General features: G+C 45.8%; 1 protein-coding gene across 1 annotated transcript in view; it reads left to right on the top strand.

Annotated features, from left to right (window-relative positions):
• LOC139264147 (alpha-2,8-sialyltransferase 8F-like) overlaps window positions 1–24,958 on the top strand; it is a 92,283-nt gene extending 67,325 nt beyond the window's left edge. Inside the window, exons 4-7 of the mRNA XM_070880233.1 lie at window positions 11,110–11,254; window positions 17,954–18,066; window positions 21,151–21,240; window positions 23,766–24,958. Of these exons, the coding sequence (XP_070736334.1) occupies window positions 11,110–11,254; window positions 17,954–18,066; window positions 21,151–21,240; window positions 23,766–24,225 (808 nt within the window). The 3' untranslated portion in view covers window positions 24,226–24,958. The remainder of the gene's footprint in view (window positions 1–11,109; window positions 11,255–17,953; window positions 18,067–21,150; window positions 21,241–23,765) is intronic.
• The last annotated feature ends 1,390 nt before the right edge of the window (window positions 24,959–26,348 follow it).

Raw genomic sequence — 26,348 nt, 5'->3', positions numbered from 1 at the left:
TCACACATTGGTGGAAAATGCTAGGGCTGTTGTGGAAGCCCTGAGGGAGATGGTTCCAAGTGTATTGTTGTCCTTTAAAGGTAAAAGCAAACTTGTACTGATCTTCCCTTCTTAAAGGTATGGACCAGAACCCATTGGAAATATCCAGCACCGTGAAGGTGGTCGCAGAGGCTGAGACACTTCCAATGAGGTCGGGGACGGCAGCAACCGTGGGTGCACAAGCGGGAATGTTACGGTTGAGTACTTGATAGTCCACCGTGGCTCTCCAGGAGTTGCCCGGTTTCTTAACCGGCCACAATGGAGAGTTCACATGGATAGCAATTGGTCTCAATACCCTCTGTTTAACCAAAGAACCCAAGGCTGTTTCCATGTCTGCCTCTGCCTCCCTGGGGAAATTGTACTGTTTCTGGGTGGGGTCATGGGGTCTCCATCTATGCTGACCTCAACCCTGTTTATCCTTCCACAGTCGTGTTTGTGAGTGGCAAAAGCTGCAAGGTTTGTTCTCACATACTCTTGGTACTCTATCGGAGTGTTACTGACCAGTGATTCAAGGTCGTAACCCTCCTTTGGCTTCATGGTGCACACCGTCCCTTTTCCCCGATTTTCTGGGATAACCACCACCTCACTCTTCTGTCCCGTACATACTGCCCCGCAAAGAGAGTGGTTTCTTAAATCCACTTGGATCCTGTGGCCTAGAATGAAGTCAGCCCCCAGGATCCCTCTCCCTTCCTGTTCCCACTTCATCAGGACACAAGTCCACTTGGTGTGGAGTGTTCCTAAATGAATAGAGAGCAGAACAGAGAATGAACCAGCCTGCTCAGCACCTGTGAAACCCACCAAGCTGTAGGCTAGACAGAGGTGAGGCAGCAGGGTTAGCTGCATAGACAAGGGTGCTTGATGCACTGGTATCCAGCAGATAAGTCCCTTTCACCTTTTCCACTACCATCCTCCACACATCATACTCGAGGGAACACAGGTGGACAGGCTGCGCTTGACCTAGTCGCGGTTTTGGTTGCGATGGGGCAGATGGGATTTCGGTACCAGTGACGGTGGCTACCCTCCTAGCATTGTACGTAGCGCAGTTAGGAAGGTATCAAACACGTGCGGAAGGACTGGCTTCTCGGTATTGGTCGTTTGGGCAAGGGCTGGAGAACTCTTCCCTGCGCTACTCTTCCATGGATTTCTACGATCCTTTCTCCAGTGCCCACTCTTTCCGCACCCGAAGCAGGAACATTTTGTATCGGAGGGGTTGCTCCCTTCCTGATGCCATTCCTTCTTATCCTGACTAGGCCTGACCTCGTGGACCCTTCCCTTGGGTGGGTGCTCTTCCGTCCCCCTGCCGTTCCGGTAGGCTAGGGTCAGTTGCCTGACCACTCCCTGCTCGGTGGCCTGGGGATCCTTTGGGTCAAACCAGGCCTCAGCCTTGGTTCTTATTCGTGGTAAACTGTTTGCCACCAGGCTTCGGAGCCAATGGGCTCTCTCGTCCCGGTTTATGTGACTCCGCTTGAGGTCCTCTGCACAGGTGCTCTTGTACACAGGCCACAGTCTGTCTGCGAAAGCCTGTGGGGTTTCCCCTGTGAGCTGCACTGTTTTCGCTACTCTGGAGAAGGGACTCCCGTCATTACAACCCATGACTTCGAGAATGTCTTCCTGGACAGCGGCACATGTCCTCTGCCCCCTTTTGCTCTCGGCAGAGAGGGACTGCTACAGCTTGCCGTCCAGTGAGAGGAGGAGCATCTTTGCTATCGCGGCATCATAACACCCGTTAATATCCCCTGCCTGTTCCACTTCCATAAAGTGAACCGAGGAATCTCCCTTTGGAGTGAGCTTTCCCAGGTGACTTATCATAGCCCTAAGCTGTTGGGTAGTGTGGGAAACCACAAATTGACTTTCCAGGGGCCCCAGACCCCCAGCACCGGTGGGCGGGCCAAACTTCTGTTGCCGGACCGGGCACATTGGCCCTGACTCTGGCTCTTCCTGCTCTGGCTCGCCTACCCCTCCTCCCTGCGACCAGGCCGAGCTGAAACTCGGCGCCACAGGTGGTGGTGATCCGCTATCCCTGTCCACCCCACAACTTGTTCGCCCCTCCTGTTGCTGAACAGTTTCCTCCTTCTCTTCCAGGTTTACCTGGGCCGTACCCGGGCTTATTAGGCATTTTGCCTTGGACAGAGCAAGGGTTAAACTTTTGATTTGTTGCTGGTAGGGACCGTGCTCTCCTGACTCAAACCCACTAGTGCTGGCTACTTTATATGCTGCCTGTACGTCTCTTAATTTCTCCTCCAGCTATTTTACTTGAAGGGAGAGGCGAGTGCTTTCCTCCCGCAGTATCTTTTCATTATTTTTAGCCTCGGTAACCTGACACTGAAAATAGTCCTGGCTGTTTTGAAATCTTTCCATTAGCTGGGCCTTTCCATGTTTTAACTTACGGAGTTCTCCCCCTCTCCTTTCTTCAGCCATAGTCCTTTCATGTGATGTCTCTACAGGCAGAACTATGAGAATGCACAGTGACTCAATGGTTTTGTCTAGGAGTTAGACCTGTTGCTGTAGACAGACCAACCAAATTGCCTTTTGTACCGATTCTTTATGGTCCTTGCTTGCTGTCCACTGGGCTGCAGTGTCTCCCGGATGCTCAGTGCGCAATAGACCAAGCACCCATTCCTTTGTGACATTCACTTTCTTATACACATTGGAGGAAATCCTCTCTTCCATCTTGGTTCTTTCTTCCAAAACAGCGCTCTCTGCATCACATCCCTTATACCAAAGTCCTTCTGCGGTCGCCATTTCTGTAGGGGGTGATGTGTGGGGTCAGGTTCACCTCTGACCTTCTGAGCGGTTTGAATCGCTCCCACTCTATGGGCCCAAGTTTCAGGCCGCACCGAGAATGGCACAGCCCCGACCTGGACGCCCGGTTTTCGCGCCACAAAGTGCGCCTAAAAAAAACATCCAGATTCTCCGGCTCCCTGCTGGTCCTCTGGCCCTCGGCGCGGCGCAGCATGAGCTGTAGGGGGCAGAGCTAGGTCCCTTCGCTGAAAACATTGCAGCGCGCATGTGCAGTAGCTCCAGGTGCCTAAAACTGGGTGGGAGGGGCCCGAAGCACACAGCCCCTAGCCCTGGCCAAATGGCCTCACTGGGGCTGCGTGAATAAGGCTCCTCCCACGCCCAGCTCCTGCTTCCTCCCGACCTGACTCGACTCCTGCTCCACCGCTCCCGGACCGGACCTGACCCGACTTGACTCCCGCTCCCACCCCCCTCACCGGACCGCCCCCCGCCCCGACCTCCGCTTCCCCCGCTCCCGACCTTCCCCCCCGCCGCCTCCCCGACCGACCTCCGCTCCCGACCGATCTCCCCCCCCACCCCGAGCTGCGATACAGACCCCCCCGGACCCTGGACCCGACGCCACCTACCTGTCAATCCGGTAAGTCTAAGCTCGAAGTCTTGGGCCCGGCCGGGCCCGGCCCGTTCAGCCTCCCTCTCCGTTCTCTCTCTCTCTCTCTCTCTCTCCCTTCTCTCTCTCTTTCCCCCTTCTCACCCTCCGTTTTCTTCACCCCCTCCCTCCCTCCCTTCTCTCACCCCCCCTCCTCTCCCCTCCCCTCCCTTCCCTCCTCCTACCTCTCCTCCCCCCTCCCCTCCCTCCTTTCTCAACCCCCCTCCCCTCCCTCCCTTCTCAACCCCCCTCCCCCCCACCCCTCTCCCCCACTACACCCCCTCTCCACCACCCCTCCTCCCCCTCCCCTCCACCCCTCCACCCCCCCCTCCCCATCCTCCCCCTGCTGTCAGAAACACAGACACTGACAGACAGAGAGTGAGAGACACACGCACCCAGACAGACAGAGAGATAGAGACACTGACAGAGACACACTGCGGAGTGCGGGGGGGGAGCATCCCAGCACGCTGTTGGAGGGCTCCCGGTGCTGCAGTCGGTATGTAGAAAATGTTTTATTTATTGATTAAAAAAAATATATTTTCTTATTAATTTTTTTGATTGATTTATTGGTTGATTTATTGATGTTTTTATCATTTATTATTGATGATGGCTCTTTATTTGTAAAACTGAAGTGTTTAATGTTTGTAAACTTCCCTTCAAACCCCCCTCCCCCCATTCCATACGCCTGAATTGTAACCTACGCCTCATTTTCTAAAGTGTAGACAAGGTTTTTTCGAGCGTACAAAAATCTTCACTTACTCCATTCTAAGTTTGTTTGGAGTAAGTTTTCACTGCCGAAACTTTGAAAACAGGCGTAAGTGGCCAGACACGCCCCCTTTTGAAAAAGAAATTCTGTTCCAAAGTGAAACTGTTCTAACTGACTAGAACTGGAGCAAACTAAATGCCGAGAATTTGAATTTCTAAGATACTCCGTTCTACACCAGCTGCTCCACAAAATCAGGAGCAACTGAGGCCAAAACTTTGGCCCATTGGGACCTAGACTCTGGATTTATTTGGGGGATGTGATGAAGTGCAAGAGACAACTGGTTTGATGCAAAAGAACTTCGACTTTGTTAAGGAGAAGAAAATACAATGTCAAACTTGTAATCACTCAAGTAAAGAACAGTGCACCACACATTCAAAGGGGTTACTGTGAATAATACACGTCCCACCTCCCAGTGCCTAACACTAGCTAGGTTAAACTCCAGGGCAAACAGGCACTATGCTTACCAATCCTTTACTGGTAGTTGGCGGTGGTTCATGACTTCAGGGTTCGCTGGATTCTGTAGGTTCTGCTTGCCGTACCCCGAAAGTCGTAGAAGACTTCTTACTGCGCAATCTTAAGTTGGGTGGTGTCCGCTGATGCGGTAGGGTGTGTTTTGGATTTATGGGGTAAGTACCCATTTTCTTTCATTAGAAATAGGTTTCAAAGTCTCTTTAGGTAATGTTTTCACCTGTTGGTAGTCAGGCCTAGGTTGTAGAGTGGAAACTTTCGATTTTAAGTTTTCTTCCTTGCGGAGTTTTGTTTCGAAGCTGGTCGATCGGGGTGTTTTTGGTGGTACCACGTTGGCTGTGGCCGGTTGTTCTTCCTTCCTTTTCGATTGCAGGACGTCGAGGCTGGAGAAGCTAGTTAAAACTGCTGCGGTGGTCTCTATTCCTTCTTGATGCTCTATGATGCTATGCTGCTGTGTGCATACCTTCTGCTAAGCATCCCTAGAAATGTCTTCTGAAGCAAAGCATAAGCATACCCTTTGTAAAAGCAGTTATACCTTTGGAGCAGTTCTATTCTTCACGCCAAATCAGCCCTGAGTCTTTGTTTAATTTTTGGCAGGCTTGATATTTCTTTGTCATATTTTGGCAGGCTCATTAAATGTTTACCTGCCTGGGATATGTCGATCTTTTAAATCTGTTTCTTGATGGAAATATTAGCTTTGGTATTTGCAGTGTCTGTCTGTGCTTGGGTTTTTCATGCGGGCTGTATGCGCCATTGTTATTATGTATGTGCTGGAATGGTTTTCCAGATCAGGATGATGGCCAGCTATCTCTGGGTCAATCGTTGCTATGTTAATGTCTCCTGGGGGGAAGGGTTTTTGAGTATACACAATTCTCCAGACAATTTGCTTTAGTTTCAATACCCCAGACAGCTTCAATACTCAAAACTGGCTTCTTTGATGGATAGTTATCCTTTAGTTCTTTAGTCCTTCCTACACCCAATTGCCTTGTAAAATCCCAAATTCGATGAAAGTTTGTAGTTTCTTCCATATGCACTTTAGGATTTCAAATTTTCTGGTCGATGGTTCCAAATTAAATTTCCTTTCCAATGAGTCCAAACACTGGGGGGGGGGGGGGGGGGTTCCCACTAATTTTGCAACCCTTCACCCTTCCAGGGTGGCAATGGGTCGACACCTCCTAGCTCCAGGGCGGCAGGGATCCTCCTCCTCCTGTTGCTCCTGCACCTCCTCCACCTCAGATGGTACTGCTGGCTTGACCTCCAGCGGCTGTCCCCTCATGATGACCAGGTTGTGCAGCATGCAGCAGAGCCTGGCGATTATGGAGACCCGTTGAGGAGAGTACTGCAAGGTGCCACCAGAGCGGTGCAGGCACCAGAACCTCTGCTTATGGATGCTTATGCACTGCTTGATGATGCACTTGGTGGCACAATGAGCATCATTGTATGCATGCTCTGGCGCTGTCCTCAGGTTCCGCAGTGGAGTGAGCAGCCAAGTTGACAAGGGATAGCCCTTGTCCCCAAGCAGCCAACCGCAATCTTGATTGGGGCCGGTCAAGATGGCGGGCACACTGGTCTGCTGCAGAATGAACGAATCATGGCTGCTGCCTCCCTTGCCCACTGCCTGTCTGCACGGTGCAGATGCCTTCTCCTGTGTGCCACCCTGCTTCAAACCAGGTGTACCAGGCGCGCCCTCCCAACACTCCTCCCATCCTCAGGGTGAACCCTACCAAGCAGGCCTCTGCAGCCCACAGGCCTCCACTGAAGAGTCAGACCTGAAAGTTGTACAAAAGTATGTGCAACCTGTGAGCAGAACTCAGCAGGTTTAATGGAGTCAAAACAATTAATAAAAATGATATGAAAAGCTAAATACTGCGGATGATGGAATCTGACATAAAAACACTAAAATTAATAAAACTATTTCCCTACCAAAGGGCACGGATTGCGGCAAAACTCCAGTGGTGTCGCGATCAAGCACCAATTTGGCACTGCCTGAAGAAGCCCTACCTTTTTTAGCTGAAAATCCCTGCCTTGGCCACTTTCCAGCGGCCCGCATCTGCTGCTGAGCTCAACGCTGGAAACTTACCTTTGCAGCCGCTTCACCCTGCCGTTTCCAGCAGAAGTGAGCGCCAGTCAAATCCCCCCCGAACTGAATAAGGCTCGGGAATGGAAAAGCACCCGACAGCGGCAGCCGCCCAGACCCCGAAGCAGCCTTCCCTTCAGGGATGGTGAATTTCGGCCCCCAAGTCTACAAGCAATTCATAAGTGAAAAGAAAGCCAAAATCGTAATCATATGAGAATAAACAAAATCCTAGTTCTACATATCTATGTATATAAGAATGGGGTACCTTACATACTGTTATAAAATGCCAGCTCATGACTGTAATTCCCATTTAGCCAGGACTACAACTCTAAGCAAGTCGCACACCCTTTTAATGTGTGGTTCTCTGAAGCCACATAGCCTGTGGATTTTAGTGAGCAACAGCAGCAGAACTTATGGCCGCGATTTTGCCAACCGTGGCGAGTCGGGGGCAGCCGGCATTGGTGGCGTTTGGGGAAGCTGCTCCTGGCTCCAGCCCGCCCTCTCACAACAATCATCCCCAGATTGGGCTAGTTGAGCCCGCCCTGTGAGGATCTCGGCAAATTAACAAGAAGTGGGTCTGATGACGTCATTTGATGACACGTCATCAGCTGGTTTCCTTAAAGGGAGCGTGGACAACTTTTTTTGACATTTGATCTGTCAGTGTTTTGCTGAATTGAGGTGCTACAAACACTGACGAACACTGCACAAAGGTGCAGGGCTGCACCCAGGCTCTCCCATGACTTATGCTTATGGAGAGAGTCACAGGACGCAGAGGGGTCCAGCCCACTTCCAATGGGCAGAAGAGACCTCCCCAGGACATCAATCCAGCCTGGTTGCACATTGCACAGGAGGGCACAACCAGGGATGTTGTCAGGAGGAACTGGCAGCAGTGGCGCAAACCTTTTAATGATCTCAGTAGATCACGAAACGTTACTGCAAAGCCACACTCAACCTTATCCTGCTGTGCCACTTATCACATCCCCATCATTCTGCCTTCCCTACCCAATTCTGCAAATCCTTACTCACACCAACTTACCTTGCACCTCCACCCATCCCTCTCACCCTATCTACATTATCACAACCCCATCTCACTAGCCACCCATCACACTCACCCTCATCCTCGTGCAAACACACCAACTAACAACACACAAGGGTAACCACCTGTGTGTTTTTGCTAATGTTCATGTAAAGTTTCTGTTAATGTGTTGTCAAACATTGACATTTTTATTTTCAACACTTTTTTTCTTGGAAAGATTTGTGTCCACCTTTGGAAGTGGCTTAGTGAGTTGTAGTGAATGGTCAGACATAAGGGTACCCCGCACAACAGTGAAGAGTGTGAAAGGAATGGCTTGGGCATTGCAAGGCTGCTTTATGGTGCTGGTGTGGGGTGGTGCCAACCTGGCACATCATGTGACAGGCACTTACCATTTTACGAAATTTTTAATGAGTTTGCCATCCTTCGGGTTTCACGCCAGGTAAGTGTGTCGGGTTCTCAGTGATTCTCCATTGCTTTGACTAGTTGACAACTTCAGAAGTGGTATAAAAGCGTGAAGTGAAGTAAATCTGGCCATGGTGAGTCCATCCCTGGCATCTCAGGTTGGGTGTTGATGCCCTGTGCCCTGTGCAGCATCAGGTGATTGCGGATAAGGTTGGTGTTGTTGTTGGTGTGTTTAGCGATTTTAGTGTTGGGGTTGATCATGGTGGGATTCTGAGGACCAAGGTGAGATTTTCTCAAGGGCACCGATGCTGTTGGAATAGATGGCAGCTGAATTGAGATAGAAGCACAGAAACATAGAAATTTATAGAAGGAGGCCATTTTGGCCCATCGTGTCCACACCGGCCGACAAAGAGCCGCATGGCCCTTGGTCAGCAGCACTGAAGGTTACATATAAACCTATGAACAATGACGGAAAGACGAAGAGCACCCAGCCCAACCAATCCATCTCACTACAACTGTGAGACCCCTTCACTGAGTCATACGAAAGCATGGGGCTTACGCTTAACATCCGTAAGACAAATTTCCTCCACCAGCCTGTCACTGCCACACAGCACTGCTCTCCAGTCATCTAGATCCACGGGGCGGCCCTGGACAACGTGGACCATTTCCCACATCTCGGGAGCCTCTTATCAACAAAGGCGGACATTGATGTGGAGATTCAGCACCGCCTCCAGTGCGCCAATGCAGCATTCGGCCTTCTGAAGAAAAGAGTGTTTGAAGCACAGGCACCTCAAATCTACCAGAAACTCATGGTCTACAGGGCTGTAGTAATACCCGCCCTCCTGTACGGATCTGAGACATGGACGATGTATAGAAGGCACCTCACGTCGCTGGAGATATATCACCAACGATGTCTCCGCAAGATCCTGCAAATCCCTGGGAGAACAGGCACACCAACATCAGTGTCCTCAACCAGGCAAACATCCCCAGTATTGATGCACTGGCCACACTCGATCAGCTTCGCTGGGCAGGCCACAGAGTACACGTGCCAGATACAAGACTCCCAAAGCAAATGCTTTATGTGGAGTTCCTTCATGGTAAACGAGCCAAAGGAGGACACCCTCAAAGCCTCCCTGGTAAAGTGCGACATCACCACTGATACCTGGGAGACCCTGGCCGCAGACCGCCCGAGGTGGAAAAAGTGCATCCGGGAGGGCGTTGAGCTCTTCGAGTCTCAACGCAAAGAGCATGAAGAGGCCAAGCGCAGGCAGTGGAAGGAGCGCACGGCAAACCACCCTACCGACCCCCTCCCCCGACGAATGTCTGTCCCACCTGTAACAGGGTCTGTGGCTCTCGTATCGGACTGTTCAGCCATCCAAGAACTCACTTTGGGAATGGAAGCAAGTCTTCCTCGATTCTGAGGGACTGCCTATGATGATGATGCTCTCCCACTATGATGCTGATGCTCTCTCCCTTCAACCTGCCCAGCTTCATTCCCCAAAACTAAATCCAAGACCGTGTTGGGCTTGTTACATACTGATGAAAAAAGTTCTCTTGAATGCATTTCAAGAATTCCGCACCCTCGAAACCCTTCACACTACATTTGTCCCAATAAATATTTGGATAGTTAAAATCCCCTACTATTAGTACCCTATGGTTTCTGGACTTAACAGCAATTTGCCTACATATTTGCTCCTTTATCTCCCTCCCACTGTTTGGGAGGTCTATAATACACAGTGTTTGGGGGGTCTATAATACCAGCAGTGTGATCGCCCCTTTTTTATTTTTCATTTCGACTCATATGGCCCCATTTGTTGATCCCTCTAACATATCTTCCCTGCTCATTGCTGTAATAGTTTCTTTAATCACTGCAAACTGTTCCAAATTGCATACAGCTCAAAAATGTCTTCCAAATCCTGAAGGCTTCAGCTTCTGAGATTGGAAAGTGAACTGTGAAAGTGACAGTGGGGCCGCCTCCAAATCCGCACTCGCAGGGTAGGGAAGATTCCGGCCTGTGTCCAACCAGCGCCTTTGAGTGGAGCCATAGTAAGCATCAGAAGCCAGGCTATAGTCTGGAGACTATCCATGACCAATGTCACAGGAGATGTGTTATTTCTAAAATAACGTTCCAGGAATCTAAAGACCAATCAATTAGATCAGATCAAAGATGGTGCATTGAAAAGCATTACTTTGCTTCATGTGATTTTGTAAAAGTGAATGACTTTGGAAATTAAACTCCAGTGTGTTTTTCCTCATGATTAACTGTTCAGTTCTGCCATTGTCTGAGCAGTTCTACTGCCAACAGCTTTATCTTCGACAGTAGGTTATATTAAAGTCCCTATTTAGTTCTAGGAACATTACAAAGGAACCATATTGGCAAGAGAAGACAGGTGCATCAGATATGGGTTGTAAAATTTAACTACTGCATTCCTGCTTGTATAATAAAGAAAGAAGAAAGATTTGCATTTATATAGTGCGTTTCACAACTCAGCATGTCCCAAAGCACTTTACAGTCAATTAAGTACTTTTTGAAGTGGAGTAACTGTTGTAATGTATGAAATGCGGCAGCCAATGTGTGCACAGCAAGCTCCCACAAATAGCAATGTGATAATGGCCAAATAATCTATTTTTTAGTGATGTTGGTTGAGGGATAAATATTGGCCAGGACACCAGGTGTAACTCCCCTACTCTTCTTCAAGTAGTGCCAAGGGATCTTTTACATCCACCTGAGAGGGCAGACAGAGCCTCAGTTTAACGTCTCATCCAAAAGATGGCACCTCCAACAGTGCAGCACTCCACTCGGAGTGTCAGCCTAGACTTTTGACCTCAAGTCTCGCATAGAAATTGAACTCAAAACCTGCTGACTCATAGGTGAGAGTGCTCCCAACTGAGCCACAGCTGACACTCAATGACACACAAAATGGTTTATCTTTCAGGTCAGAGTTGGAGAAATGTTGTAATGCAACTCAAAATTTTGTTGTTACACAAGTTAATACGCCACTGGGAACAAATCTGAGCTTTGATGCAGAACCTAAAAGAGTAATGAGGATTACAGAAGATATTCTTAAACTGATTCCTAAGGTAAGCTGTGATTTGTGCTCAGGTATAAATATAAGAATGAGTCAAATTTCAGCAACAGAAAAAATGTTCTAACAGGAATTCATATTTTCACTAAAAATATTGATTCAAATATTTTCACGTAGCGGTGTATTACCCATGCTATTTTCTTTTAGGATTAAAATACAGTACAGGGGGTCTCTTCAACTGTTAGTGCCAAACGCACCTAAGAGAGCAGTACGGAGAATGGAAGAATGCTTGCACCAGTGTGAGTGTATTGCACAAAGTCCCAAATTCCCAGAATCAATGCAGGAAGATGATTAAGAACATAAGAACATAAGAAATAGGAGCAGGAGTAGGCCATTGGGCCCCTCAAACCTGCTCTGCCATTTGACAAGCTCATGGCTGATCTGATCTTACTCTCAACTCCACTTTCCTGCCTGTTCCTTACAATCCTTGATTCCACTATAGTTCAAGAATTTCTCTATCTCAGCCTTGAATGTATTCAATGACTCAGCTTCCACAGCTCTCTGGGGTAGAGAATTCCAAAAATTCATGACCCTCTGAGAGAAGAAATTCCTCCTTATCTCTGTCTTAAATGGTCGACCCCTTGTTCTGAAACTATGCCCCTTAGTGCTAGATTCCTCCATGAGTGGAAACATCCCCTCAGCATCTACCCTGTCAAGCTCCCTCAGAATTTTATATGTTTCAATAAGATCACCTCTCATTCTTCGAAACTCCAATGAATACAATGAACCTTTCCTCATAAGATAACCCCTTCATCCCAGGAATCAACCTAGTGAACCTTCTCTGAACTGCCTCCAATGCAAGTATATCGCTCCTTAAATAAGGAGACCAAAGCTGTATGTAGTACTTAATGGGTGGTCTCACCAATGCCCTGTACAGTTGTAGCAAGACTTCCCCATGTTTGTACTCCATCCCCCTTGCAATAAAGGCCAACATTGCATTGTGGGTGCAGTCTATGGCACCCTGTACTATGGGGAAGCCCACTATCCTGGCAAATCACATGTACACTCGTGCTGCTTCTCTTTGGTCATGAGGAAGAAAATGTAGTCCCTTCACCTTCTGCAGAGAGCATCTGTGACCTCGCGAATGCAACAATGGACAGCGAACTGAGATATGTTAGACATGTTGCCTGTTGCATACTGGAAGGATCTGCTGGCATAGAAATTGAGGGCGATGGTGACCTTGACTGCCACTGAAAGAGTCGTGCTCACCCTGGTCTGAGGCTCAAGATCTGGTTGCAGGAGGTAGAACAGCTCTGTGACCACATCCTTGGTGAAGGGAAGCCTTCTAAGACACTGTTCCTCAGTGAAATTGATGTAGGAGAACTGCTGCCGGAATACCCTGGGAGGATAAAGTCTCCTGTTGAGAGCTCTGTTGGTCCTTCTCCCTTTTACAATCATTCTCTCTACCTCTGCTGCCTCCGATGTTGATGCTAGAGGGAGAGGTCCAGTGCTAGTACAGCCCCCATTAACATATGGAAATGTTGCACTTTTGAATCTCACCTAAATTAAAGTGATTAATTTTCTGAAATCGCTCAAAACACCTGTTTACCTATGTGAAACTGACATGGCAGCATTCTTTGCCGAGTAAAAATAAACCGGATGTTGATGCCTTTAATTACCGGTCCTCCAACGGCCATATATATATCCAAAGGGATCAAGAGGTATGGAGAGAAAGCAGGAAAGGGGTACTGAGGTGAATGATCAGCCATGATCTTATTGAATGGTGGTGCAGGCTCGAAGGGCCGAATGGCCTAATTCTGCACCTATTTTCTATGTTTCTATCTCCTCTACCTGCCATTGCTAACGGCAGGTGCTGAGGCAGGGGACAAGAGTGAAGTTCTGATCCAAGGCGCCAATTGGCGCACCGCCTGACATCACGATAACCGGGGTGCTAGGAACTGAGGTGCTAAGTCTTCGTGCTAGTGCAAAAGCAACAGGGAATTTCATGGGCATTCAATTCACCCATTTGCGCCCCATTATTTCCCGTGGAGGCGTTAATAGGAGGAGCAAAGGAGGCCCATTTCTCTCCCAGTATCTCTAAGTCATGCAGAAAAATAAAAGCAATTACCCTGTTTTTCACCTACAAATTGTGAAGGAAAGCACAAGATGTTTTTAGGCCTCTAGTCACGCATACTGTCCTGGATGTTTCATTATGGCATGACAAGTGTTATTGTGAACAAGACCCCCAGAAATGAAGTATTTCATTTCTTCAAGATGGCCAATCAGTTTATCATTAATCATCTTGGGCCCAGTGTCCATTTCCTTGTTTCAAGACTATCTTGGCTATCTCGTTTTACAATGTCGACATCTCACAAGCATTGTCAGCTAAATTGTGCCATGATATATTAAACCCCAAAGCACAATGACAACAACAACAACTTGTATTTATATAGCACCTTTACCGTAATGAAATGTCCCAAGGCGCTTCACAGGAGTATTATGAGATAAGTAATTTGGCACCGAGCCGCATAAATAGAAATTAGCGCAGGTGACCAAAAGGGTCAAAGAGGTATGTTTTAAGGAGCGTCTTCAAGGAGGAAAGAAAGATAGGGAGGCAGAAAGATTTAGGCAGGGACTTCCAGAGCTTAGGGTCTAGGCAACAGAAGGCACGGCTACAAATAGTTGAGCGATTATAATCAGGGATGCTCACGAGGACAGAATTAGAGTAGCGCAGACATCTCGAGGGGTTGTGGGGCTGGAGGAGATTACAGGGATAGGGAAGGGTGAGGCCATGGAGGGATTTGAAAATAAGGATGAGAATTTTGAAATCGAGGCATTGCTTAACCGGAAGCCAATGTAGGTCAGCGAGCACAGGGCTGGATGGGTGTGCGGGACTTGGTGCAAGTTAGGACACAGGCAGCCAAGTTTTGGATCACTTCTAGTTTACATAGGGTAGAATGTGGGAAGCCAGCCAAGAGTGCATTGGAATAGTCAAGTCCAGAGGTAACAAAGGCATGGATAAGGGCTTCAGATGCGGAGACAGGCAATATTATAGAGGTGGCCAGTGGAGATACTGGAAGAGATAAAAATTGATAAAGAGGAGTTACTAGAAAGGCTGTCTGTATTTAAAGTTGTAAGTCACCAGGACCAGATGGAATTCAGCTTAGGATGTTGAGGGAAGTTAAGGAGGAAATCGCGGAGGCACTGGCCATAGTCTTCCAATTCTCCTTAGATACGGTGGTGGGGGATTGGAGAATTGCAAATCTCAAAAAGGGTGTAAGGATAAACCCAGCAACTACAGGCCAGTCAGTTTAACCTCAGTAGTGGAGAAGCTTTGAGAAACGATAATCAGGGACAAAGTTAACAGTCACTTTGAGAAGTGTGGATTAATTAAGGTAGCCAGCATGGATTTGTTAAAAACATGTTTAACTAACTTGCTCAAGTTTTTTGATGAGTCAACAAAGAGGGTTGATGAGGGCAATGTGACTGACATGGTGTACATGGACTTCCAAAAGGAGTTTGATAAAGTGCCACATAATAGGCTTGCCAGCAAGTTCAAGCCCATGGAATAAAAGGGAGAGTGGTAGCACGAAAACAAAATTGACTAAGTGACAGGAAACAGAGCAGAGGTGAATAGTTGTTTTTTGGATTGGAGGAAGGTATACAGTGGTGTTCCCCAGGGGTCGGTCTCAGGACCACTGCTTTTCTTCACATATATTAATGACTTGGACTTGGGTGTACAGGGCACAATTTCAAAATTTGTAGATGACAAAAAACTTGGAAGTATAGTGAACAGTGAGGAAGATAGTGATAGACTACAAGAGGACATAGACAGGCTGGTGAAATGGGCTGACATGTGGCAGATGAAATTTAATGCAGAAAAGTGCAAAGTGATGCATTTTGGTCGGAAGAATGAGGAGCGGCAAAATAAACTAAAGGGTACAATCCTAAAGGAGGTGCATGAACAGAGAGACCTGGGGTATATGTACGCAAATCATTGAAGATGGCAGGGCAGGTTGAGAAAACAGTTAAAAATGCATACAGGATCCTGGGCTTAATAAATAGAGTGGAAAAACAAGGAAGTTATGATGAACCTTTATAAAACACTGGTTCAGCCACAACCAGAGTATTGTGTCCAATTTTGGGCACTGCACTTTCATCATCATCATCATAGGCAGTCCTTCGAATCGAGGATAACTTGCTTCCACATCAAAAAGTTCACAGGTGTTTCAATGAAGGACCTAATATTCCTGGTCCCGAACTAAATCTTGAAGGGTGGAAGATGCCTGTGCGTGGATTTTTTTTAATGTGTGGTGGCTGTTGCACACCAGCCACCACACGGGCTTAACAGAGCTAGGTCTTGGTCCAGTGGCTGGATTAAACAGACGACTGAAGACCAGCTCTGCTGCATGGATCTAGTGCGCACACATATCCACTCCAGGGAACAGCACTTGTTGGAGAAGGAGAGTGACGGCAGTGAAAAGGGCAACTGGATTGGATGTCACCACAATCCAGGTCGATGATTGGAGCGTGGGCAGGTACAGCAGGAGCTACGAGGTTGGGGCAAAGTGAGAGCGAGAGATTGTAGAGAGATGTGATCAGGGCCCAGGAGAGGTTTGAAATCGGGGCCCAGGACCACATGAGGAGAGAGGGGAGGAGGAGGAAGAGGAGGAGGATAAGGAGCCCGGCGATGAACCCATGCCACCACTCCCCCCCAACACCACAGGGGAAGCCTCATGGAGCTTTCGCTACTGCAAAAGTGTTACATCAGTAGCTCATAAATCAATGCTTTGCTTGAACAGCGAGAGTTACGTTTCACCTTTGCCTGCTCACTCTATTGAACCATGTTGACTATTATCCCTCATTTTCTAAAAGTACAAGAATGGTTAAGTTGAACAAAAAGATTTTTAAAAATTTTATATTTTGAAAACTTTAACAGCAAATAAATAATTTCTCCTCCTCAACAAATTTGTAAATGGTAAATTTTTTGAAAGAATATTAACAATAATAAGAAAAGTAATGATATAACAACACAACAACAAAAACAGCAGCAACAGCAGCAAGAACAACAACAAACAATCAACCAACCAACACCCCACACCTTGCACCAATTTTAACTGCAGTCAACATTCCCACCACCTCTGCCCCCACCCCGCCCACCCCCCCGATCTTTACCTGCAATTGCTTCCTCCCAATACCCCTACCCACGTTGGGACCAGGAAGTTGTGCAGCAAGGTATCTGGAGCGTTGCTGTTGTTGGGGGATAGACAATGGCGATGACATGTGTGGATCCACTGGAGAAGCTCAGGGTGTGGAAGACCCGGCCTCTGAGTCAGAAGACTGTTCTAGCTCCCCACCCTCAGGGGCTGTTGGTCTGGGTGGTGTGACACTGGGGGATGCAGTGCCAAATGCCGAGACCATCAATTGCCACATGGCATTGACAGATTCGGTGTTTTCCCGCACCGCCGCAATCAGCTGCGACATGTCCGCCGATTGTCGGGCAGATTGTGTGGCGATGTTGCCAGAAATACTACCCAGGGCCCGGAAGAGTTCTCAACCTAAATCAACGCTCGCTCTTGACAGTCCCACCATGTCCAGGTTTGCACCTGCCTGTCTCTGAGCTTACCGGCTTTGGCGACTCAACCTCCGTGGAGGCGGCATACGGGCTTGTACACTCGGGGTGCATTGCTGCACACCACTTGATCCCGCTGACTCTGAGGTGAACCCATGAAAGTTGAATCCCTCTGAGGGACTGCTGGCCGCAGCTAAAATATGTGCTGATTCGTCCAACCACACCATCCCCACCTCTGCCTCCACCATCAACTCCTCCTCCACCTCCACCACCACTGACTCTAACATCAATCCCTCCCACAACAGCTGTTTCTATAAGGTCCTCTGGGCACTCCTCTTCTTCCTCCTCATCGACCTCGTCCTCGTCGACCCATGTATGACAGGATGAGGCGGAGGTGGAGGCTTCCATGGTGGGATGGTGCACATGCGACTCCTCATCTGGAAATAGAAAATAACATGAATGCTTAGCAGCAGGGGAGGGGGTAGGCTGACATGACTATGGTCACATCGCGCAGGCTTATTTGAAGGACCACCACTACTGTATTATATGTCGTCGAGAGGCACTACATGAAATTACCCTAACCCAAATCCACAGACACTACATGACATTACATTACATGACCCCAACATTACATTATATGACCCCAACACAGCCTGGGGATTTTGCAGGACTTACCCTCAGCTGAAGTTGTTGAATCAGCACTACCACAGGTAGCTGTTCCATTGTGGGCACCCACCAGGGCTGCCACACGTTCCTCCACCTCTGTTAATTGCTGGATTTTGGGTGGACCACACCCTCTGCAAAAATGCCAATAGCACTGATTCATGCAGCAACTGGCTGATCTTACCAACTTAGTTGAGGAAAAGGAAGCATTAATATTCCAAAATACTTGTCAAACAAACAACTATTTTGAACTGACAGCATTCATATAATCTGTGAGTGTAAGATTGAATTCCTTGTCCTGTTAACTTTTCTTTTTGGCTCTGAAATGCACTTTGGAACCAAGCACAAAAACAATCATTTTGTTACTATTTCCACATTGAGTATCTCCTTATCTAAATATACTTTAAAGTAATTCTATTTATTTGATTAGGTGTAGATTAAAAACTGATTTTTGTATAATTATAGGAACTTCTGAATTGTAATAGTGATGGTAATTGCATATTGTTTATTTTTTTTTAGACAGATCCTTTCAAAGACCATGTATTTAAACGTTGCTCTGTTGTTGGAAATGGAGGAGTTCTAACTAACAGCAGCTGTGGAATGGAAATAAATCAGGCTGACTTTGTATTCAGGTATGAACCAAAGCAGCTGCAGGAGTATGTCTCTGGTTGTTCCTGCTAATAAATGTGAGGGGAATACCAGACGCAGGTAAAATCTTTTTTTAAATATTCATCCTGTAAGGTGCTATCATTGCAACAATCTTTTTAGCTGCTGGCCAGAGGTATGTATATAACTCACTATTTCTTCAGTGATATGCTGGTTTAGTCAGAGTTAAAATATAAATAGAGTGAAGTTGAAGGAAATGTTTCAGTGATTCTCATTTATATTACCGCTCTCACACCGACCACTCGCTTGACTTCGGCCACAAGGCTTATGATAATAGGTAATGTAAGAGTAGGGGAGCACCCAGGAAACAATGATGGTAGCATAATTAGGTTGGATGTAAAAATGGAAAAGATGAGGAAACAGTGAAATATAAAGGTACTTGAAAAAAAGCTAATTGCAATGAGATAAAAAGAGAACTAGCCCAGATAATTTGGAAAAAAACATTGCTAATAAGATGCTAATTGCATAAAGAATGTTCATACAGGAGATAATTAGGTCCAGACTAGACATATTCAGACAAGAGGTAAAAGTGGGAGTTCCTTGAATGAGTACAGAAATTAAAATGCGACTTTAAAAAGAGGCATGTGACAAATCTAGGGCCAATAATTCAAAACAAAAGCAATCCAAATATAGAAACTAGAGAGGGGAAGCAAACACAGTGATTAGAAAGGCCAAGAGAAGGTATTAAAAAAGCTAATATAAAGGGGAAATAATAAAGGATTTTACAAACAAAAATAAATAAAAGAAGAATTAAAGAAAAGTTAGGGCCAATTGGAAATGAAAAAGGAACTCTTCTTTTGGAGAATGAAGGGATGACAGAGATAGCAGATGAGTGCTATGCCTTTGCTTTCACAGAAGACCGAGTAATATTAATGAATGGGTAGAAGAGGAAGATGTGAGCAATTAGATAGGATAACAATAGATCAGGAAGTATTACTGAAAACATTGCTAGAACTTAAAGTGAAAAAGGCACCAGGTCCTCATGACATGCATTCCAGAATACTAAGGGAAGTCCGAGAAGAAATAGGTTCTGCCGATATTCTGCCAAAAATCTTTAGATATGGAAGTTATTCCAGAGCATTGAAGGATTGCGAATGAAACATCATTGTTCAAAAGGGAGAAATGAATAAACCAGGTAACTATAGCCAGGTGGTGTATAGGAGGCTTGTTGATAAAATTAAGGAACATGGTATGATCTTATGTTTACTCTTCTTATAGCACTGGTAGATGGGAATTACCATCATCAAATTTAGAGGTAAGCATATGCCCCTTTCTTAAAGTGCATAACCAATAAAGACTGTAAATTAACCAAAATTAAAAGGAAACTTCACAAATTAAATTAGAATTCTATTTCCCAAGGTAATGATGCACTCCAGTCCCTCCGGTGCCATGATCCTATCCTCATGCCTCCAATAACACACAGTCCATTAGGTGTTATTACTGATGCTCTGTAATCACCCATGTAAATAGAATACATCATCAACAGCCTCAGAACATTGCAGAATCACTGCAAGCGGATTAACAAAATAAATGCGATATGAAAGGTTAAAATTTGCACCACTGGCAGGGCCTTAGATGTAACCAGCATTCGTTGCAAAACACCTATGATCTTCTGACATGCACTGGCTGCGTGCAAGTTCTTTTGGTGGTATAAGACCATGCAAAATTTACCCTAAGATGTTGTGCTCAAGAATGTGTGAAACAGGGCATTAAAAGTGCTAGTGAATCAGTCGAATAATTTGTTAAATCAAGATATTAAGGGAACATGTCCTTGGGAGAATAGTAATCTGAAAGGGAATATATAAATAAGAGAGAATATACATGTGATAATGAAAGAACAACACTTGTCAGAGGACAGCCAGGTGCTGAGGGCTTCTCTGAAACCATTGGTGCCCTGGAGGTGACACTCCAACTCTTTTTAAATACTGGCAATTAGAACATAAGAACATAAGAAATAGGAGCAGGAGTAGGCCATTTGGCCCCTCGAGCCTGCTCCGCCATTTAATAAGATCATGGCTGATCTGATCTTGGGCTCAGCTCCACTTCACTGCCTGCACACCATAACCTTTCACTCCTGTATCATTCAAAAAACTGTCCTTCTCCACCTTAAATATATTCAATGACCCAGCCTCCACAGCTCTCTGGGGCAGAGAATTCCACAGATTAACGACCCTCTGAGAGAAGAAATTCCTCCTCATCTCAGTTCTGAATGGGCGACTCCTTATTCTTAAACTATGCCCTCTAGTTCTAGAGTCCCCCACAAGAGGAAACATCCTCTCTGCATCTACCTTGTCAAGCTCCCTCAGTATCTGATATGTTTCAATAAGATCATCTCTCGTTCTTCTAAACTCCAATGAGTATAGGCCCAACCTGCTCAACCTTTCTTCATAAATCAACCCCTTCATCTCAGGAATCAACCTCGTGAACCTTCTCTGAACTGCCTCCTTAAATAAGGAGACTAAAACTGTACGCAATACTCTAGGTGTAGTCTCGCCAATACCCTATGCATTTGTAGCAGGACTTCCCTGCTTTTATACTTAAGTCAGCAACCAAAAAGCCTGTAAAATAACAAAAAAATCTTTTGAAGAAACCTTCATAAATCAAATTAAAATGTTGTTCCCGTTTGTGATGATGCACTCCAGTCCTTCCGTTATCGACCAGTCGCGGAAGGCATCGAGCGTATCGGTGGACATCACGTGCTCCATCTCCAGGGACACCCGGGCGCATACGTAGCCGCGGAAGAGAGGCAGGCATTGAAATGACACTACAGGTTGGAAACTGCCTCCACGTGTTGCAATCTAAGGATTAAAGTGGTGGGGTGATGCGAATGATGATGATGATTTTAATATCCAACAATGTTAGTTTATTGTAGAATAATTGTAATAGTGATCTACATGAGTTATCTTTACTGATCTGATGAACAAGGTGTGCTTTCGAATTTGTTCTGGTCATTTACTGCCTTGCACTGATGTCTGTCACAGTAGTGATATATTCATGTTATACATTATTAGTTTAAAAAGACAATATAATTGTTTACTTAATTATTACAGGTGTAATCTTCCCCCTATCATGGATTATATGGATGATGTGGGAATGAAAACAGATATTGTGACAGCCAATCCAAGTATCATTTCAAGGAGGTAATTATAAGAACATAAGAATATAAGAAATAGGAACAGGAGTAGGCCATATGGCCCCTCGAGCCTGATCCGCCATTTAATAAGATCACGGCTGATCTGATCATGGACTCAGGTCCATTTCCCTGCCTGCTCCCCATAACCCCTTATTGCCTTATCGTTTAAGAAACTGTCTATTTCTGTCTTAAATTTATTCAATGTCCCAACTTCCACAGCTCTCTGAGTCTGCGAATTCCACAGATTTACAACCCTCTGAGAGAATAAATTTCTCCTCATCTCAATTTTACATGGGCGGCCCCTTATTCTAAGATTATGCCCCCGAGCTCCAGTCTCCTCTATCAGTGGAAACATCCTCTCTGCATCCATCTCTTCAAGCCCCCTCATAATCTTATATGTTTCGATAAGGTTACCTCTCATTCTTCTGAATTCCAATGAGTAGAGGCCCAAACTACTCAACCTTTCCTCATAAGTCAACCCCCTCATCTCTGGAATCAACCTCGTGAACCTTCTCTGAACTGCCTCCAAAGCAAGTATATCCTTTTGTAAATATGGAAACCAAAACTGCACGCAGTATTCCAGGTGTGGTCTTCCCAATACTCTGTGTAACTGTAGCAAGACTTTCCTGCTTTTATACTCCATCCCCTTTGGAATAAAGGCCAAGATTCCATTGGCCTGCCTGATCACTTGCTGTACCTACATACTAACCTTTTGTGTTTCATGCACAAGTGCCCCCAGGTCTATTTGTATTTAATAACAAACCAGAAATAGGAGAGAGTAAAAGAAAAACTTGCATTTATATAGTGCCTTTCATGACAACCGGGTGTCTCAAAGCGCTTTATTGCCAATGAAGTACTTTTTGGAGTGTTGTTACTGTTGTAATGTAGGAATTTGCGCACAGCAAGCTCCCACACACAGCAATATGATAATGACCAGATAATCTATTTTTGTTATGTTGATTCATGGATAAATATTGGTAAGGACACCGGGGAAAACTCCCCTGCTCTTCTTCAAAATAGTGCCATGGGATCTTTTATGTTCACCTGAGATAACAGGCAGGGCCTCGGTTTTATGACTCATCTGAAAGATGTCACCTCCGACAGCACAGTGCTCCCTCAGTACTGCACTGGAGTGTCAGCCTAGATTTTTGAGCTCAAATCCCTGGAGTGGGACTTAAGCCCACAAATTGTCTGACTCAGAGGGGAGAGGGCTACCCACTGAGCCACAGCTGACACTGCAGAGACAGAAAATGGGAAGAAGATAGGATAGGAGAAAAGAAGGTCTGTGTGAGAAGAAGTGAGCATAAGGTATGCTTTGCCGCTGAGATATCGCTTCATTTTCAGCAATTTTCCTTTTCCAATTTTCTCTTCAGCCTTTGCCTCCTGAAGGTATTGGGTGGGATTTTCCACTTTGGGGTCGAGTAACAATGGTGCAGGTCTTCTACCTACCCTTCTGACCTCTCTTTGACCCTGATCTACTTATTTGGTTTGTGGCTTGTTTGGCATGTAGGCCGGAATTTTACCAGCGCTGAGAGGGGGGGATCGAAGACTGGACAGGTGTTAAAATAGAAATATTGACAGTGAGTTGGGAGCCCACTGTCAACACCACCTGCACTCGTGTTTCCCATGTGTCAGGTCTGTCAGTGCTCAACAGACCCGACACCAAGCAGTGGGGGAGGTAATTTAGATTATAGTTAAAAGCCAATTAAACACCATTTGCCCAACACTTACCATTTTTTCATCCCTTTCACGAAGTTCACAGCGCTGAGGGATCACGTCAGATAAGTAGGTCGGGTGTTCCATCAGATTCCATTCTTCTGAACAGTTGACTGCTGCAAATATGGTATAAACGCTACCATTTCATAGATGTTCACTTTCTAATCTTCGAATCTGTAGCCTTGGAAGACACATTTGAGCTTTATGCAGGTTGGAAGTGTTTGGAGTAAACTTTCTATACACTGTCACATCCTTGGAATAACCTCTCTCACCATTGACAGATCGCTGCTGTCATCTCAACCTCACCTGCCAGCTACTGCATCAGTATCGATACCCTTGAAAATAATGCCTCCGATGTTGTGGTGGATCTGGAGGAAAGGAAAATAGAAACTAAAAGTATTACTTGTTGGGATTATGGAGATAGGGAACAGAGTGGAACGCTGTGTCTATATGGTCCTTTACAGAGATGCCAAAGTGACAGTGCTTGTTTTCAGTCTGGTACTGGCCATATGCAGCCAGCCTCGCCTTCTCCTATGTCAAGAGCAAAGTGTCTCCCAATGAGCTCCACGGCCTTCTCTGTGTGAGGAGTATAAAGTTGGGAATGTTGCCACCCCCTACCGACCAGAATCCCAGTCCTACCTCACCTGTGACATCGGCCCCGCCCAGCCATGAGCCCACCCCACCTGCCCACGATCCTGGCCCAGCTGCCCACGGCCCTCGCCTGGTGCTGCCCGACCCCAACCACAATCCAAACCGGCCCTGATAGAATCCCTGAATTTCAGGGTCTAAATGTAAAGAATATTGTTTATTTTACAGGTACCAAAGTCTGAATTTAAGGAGAAAACCTTTTGTGGACTATATATCTGCCTATAAAAATGCATTTATTCTGCTGCCTGCATTTTCTTATTCAATTAACACGTCACCTTCATTTAAAGTTTCTTACACTCTGCAAGATTTTGGAATGAAACAGAAGGCAATATTTTTAAATCCATCATACATGAAAACTGTCAGTCCATTCTGGAAAGGTAAAGGTGTTAAAGAGAAACGTCTTTCTAGCGGTTTCATTATATTAAGCGCAGCAATGGAGCTGTGTGAGGAAGTATGGGTGTATGGATTCTGGCCCTTCTCTAAAGATGTGCATGGAAACCAGTTCCACCATCATTACTATGACAATATGATGCCAGGTAAAATTCACTCAATGCCGAATGAATTCTACAAACTTCTGCAGCTTCACATGAAAGGCATTGTGAAACTGCACACCGATAAATGTGAATAAATATACGATTGATATACTGCAGGAGACAAACTTTATTAGTTTGTGAATCATAGTACAAAATGTATTTTTATTAATTGATGCATGTTATAAATTGTGTTATTGTGGTGATAATTGTGGAGAGTGTTTTTGGATGATTCCGGTGAGACGAGGCTTGAGATGCTGATTCAGTTTTCACTGATGTCGGGAAGGATGTGAGAAAGGCCACAAATGAGGCCAGGACCCAGATATGCTGAGTCTCTGCCTTACGGCTGAATTCCACAATAGTCTTTTGGAGACATAAACAAGGATTAAACAGGGTCACGGCTGGGGGCATGGACTCACTATGTTAAGGGACCTGGCATTGGGTAACCAGAGATACGCCTAGTGAGACATATCTTGCCAATACCTTTGAATGTGGGGCACATCTGGGGGTTCAAGGCTGTTATCGTGTTCTGAGTTCCTGAAGAGAAACCAAATTTTATTTTTTAATTAAATGCAGCCCCTTATAAATGGGACCACTGAGAGCCTTCTGTTTCCGAGGTGGAGACTCTTGACACCTCCCCCAGCCTGATACTTCCCAGCTACATCCATCCACCTTGGCTCCATATCCCTTAATACCTTTGTCTAGCAAAATCTATTGATCTCAGATTTATAATTATTATTTGAGCTAACATCTACTGCTTTTTGTGTGAGAGAGTTCCACACTTCTAGCACCCTTTGTGTGACGGAGTATTTCCTAACCTCTTCTGGCTGGCCTGACTCTGATTTTAAGGTTATGTTCCCTTGTCCCAGGCTTCCCCACCAGCAGAAAAGGTTTTTTATCTACCGCAACAATTCCTCTCAAATCCTAAAAATTTCAATCAAGTCATCTTCTATATTCCAGGGAAAACAAGCCTAGTTTATGTAATCTCTCCTCATAATTTAACTGTTGGTGCCCTGGTAACATTCTGGTACAGCTATGGAGAGAACCCAAGCATGGGATTCGTTTCGGATTGTTCTAGCAAATGAAATGTGCCGAATGGCTAACTTGTCTCAGGGACTGGAAAAGTTAGATGCGGGAAGAATGTTTCCGATGTTGGGGAAGTCCAGAACCAGGGGATATAGTCTTAGGATAAGGGGTAGGCCATTTAAGACTGAGATGAAGAGAAACTTCTTCACTCAGAGAGTTGTTAACCTGTGGAATTCCCTGCCGCAGAGAGTTGATGATGACAGTTCATTGGATATATTCAAGAGGGAGTTAGATATGGCCCTTACTGCTAAAGGGGTATGGAGAGAAAGCAGGAATGGGGTACTGAGGGAATGATCAGCCATGATCTTATTGAATGGCGGTGCAGGCTCGAAGGGCCGAATGGCCTACTCATGCACCTATTTTCTATGTTTCTATGTTTCTGCAATGTAACCTTCTGCTACTATGGTTTTATGGAGTGAGCAGAACCAACTGGATGGAGTGAGGGACATTGGATTGTGATGCCCAAACAAATGAAATGAAAAGGTGATCATATATTTGGTTACTGAACAATTTGATCTTGGTGTTTAATGTTAAAATGAAAAGAATTGTAAATATTATAAAATGGTAATTAAGAAGGTGCTAATTTATTGTTGGTTTTAGCAGACCTTGGTGAGGTATATGTAAACATTAAATTCCAAGTTATTTGAAGCCTATGTTTTATATTATCTTGTATATGGACCTAATATTCTCACTAAAAGTGTGAAAAGACAAAATTTAATGTAATTGCATCAGGACAATGTGCATAATAATCCCAGTGCATCAATACAACTCTGGACTGTGCAAATTGGAGAATTTTCCGTGGTCCAGATCCATGGGATCACTCTCGCCTGGTCCTATTCCGAGCTGACACAGGGTAGCCAACATATTCCTAGAAATTGCATTTCCCCCACCTTGCGTTGTTACTTCAATGTTCCATTGTTGGTTTTCTCCTTTAGTGTCACTCCTCAATGACATTGGCCCCAAAATTCCCCCAGTATCCCACCAATCTCCTGCCATATCTCTGGAAGGAATCCCAGCGGAACCCCCCCAGGAAAACGGTGAATAATAGCTTGTGCTGAGTCTCTATAGATTCCAGGAGCTTCCTAACTGCTTTGTAAGCAGTGGAGCCCCTTACAAAGCTAATGGAAGCGCGAGA

Source organism: Pristiophorus japonicus, chromosome 5 (assembly GCF_044704955.1).
Source record: "Pristiophorus japonicus isolate sPriJap1 chromosome 5, sPriJap1.hap1, whole genome shotgun sequence".
Lineage (NCBI taxonomy): Eukaryota > Metazoa > Chordata > Chondrichthyes > Pristiophoridae > Pristiophorus > Pristiophorus japonicus.
Note: the sequence above shows the minus strand (reverse complement) of the source record. Positions and strands in the feature narration are given on the sequence as shown.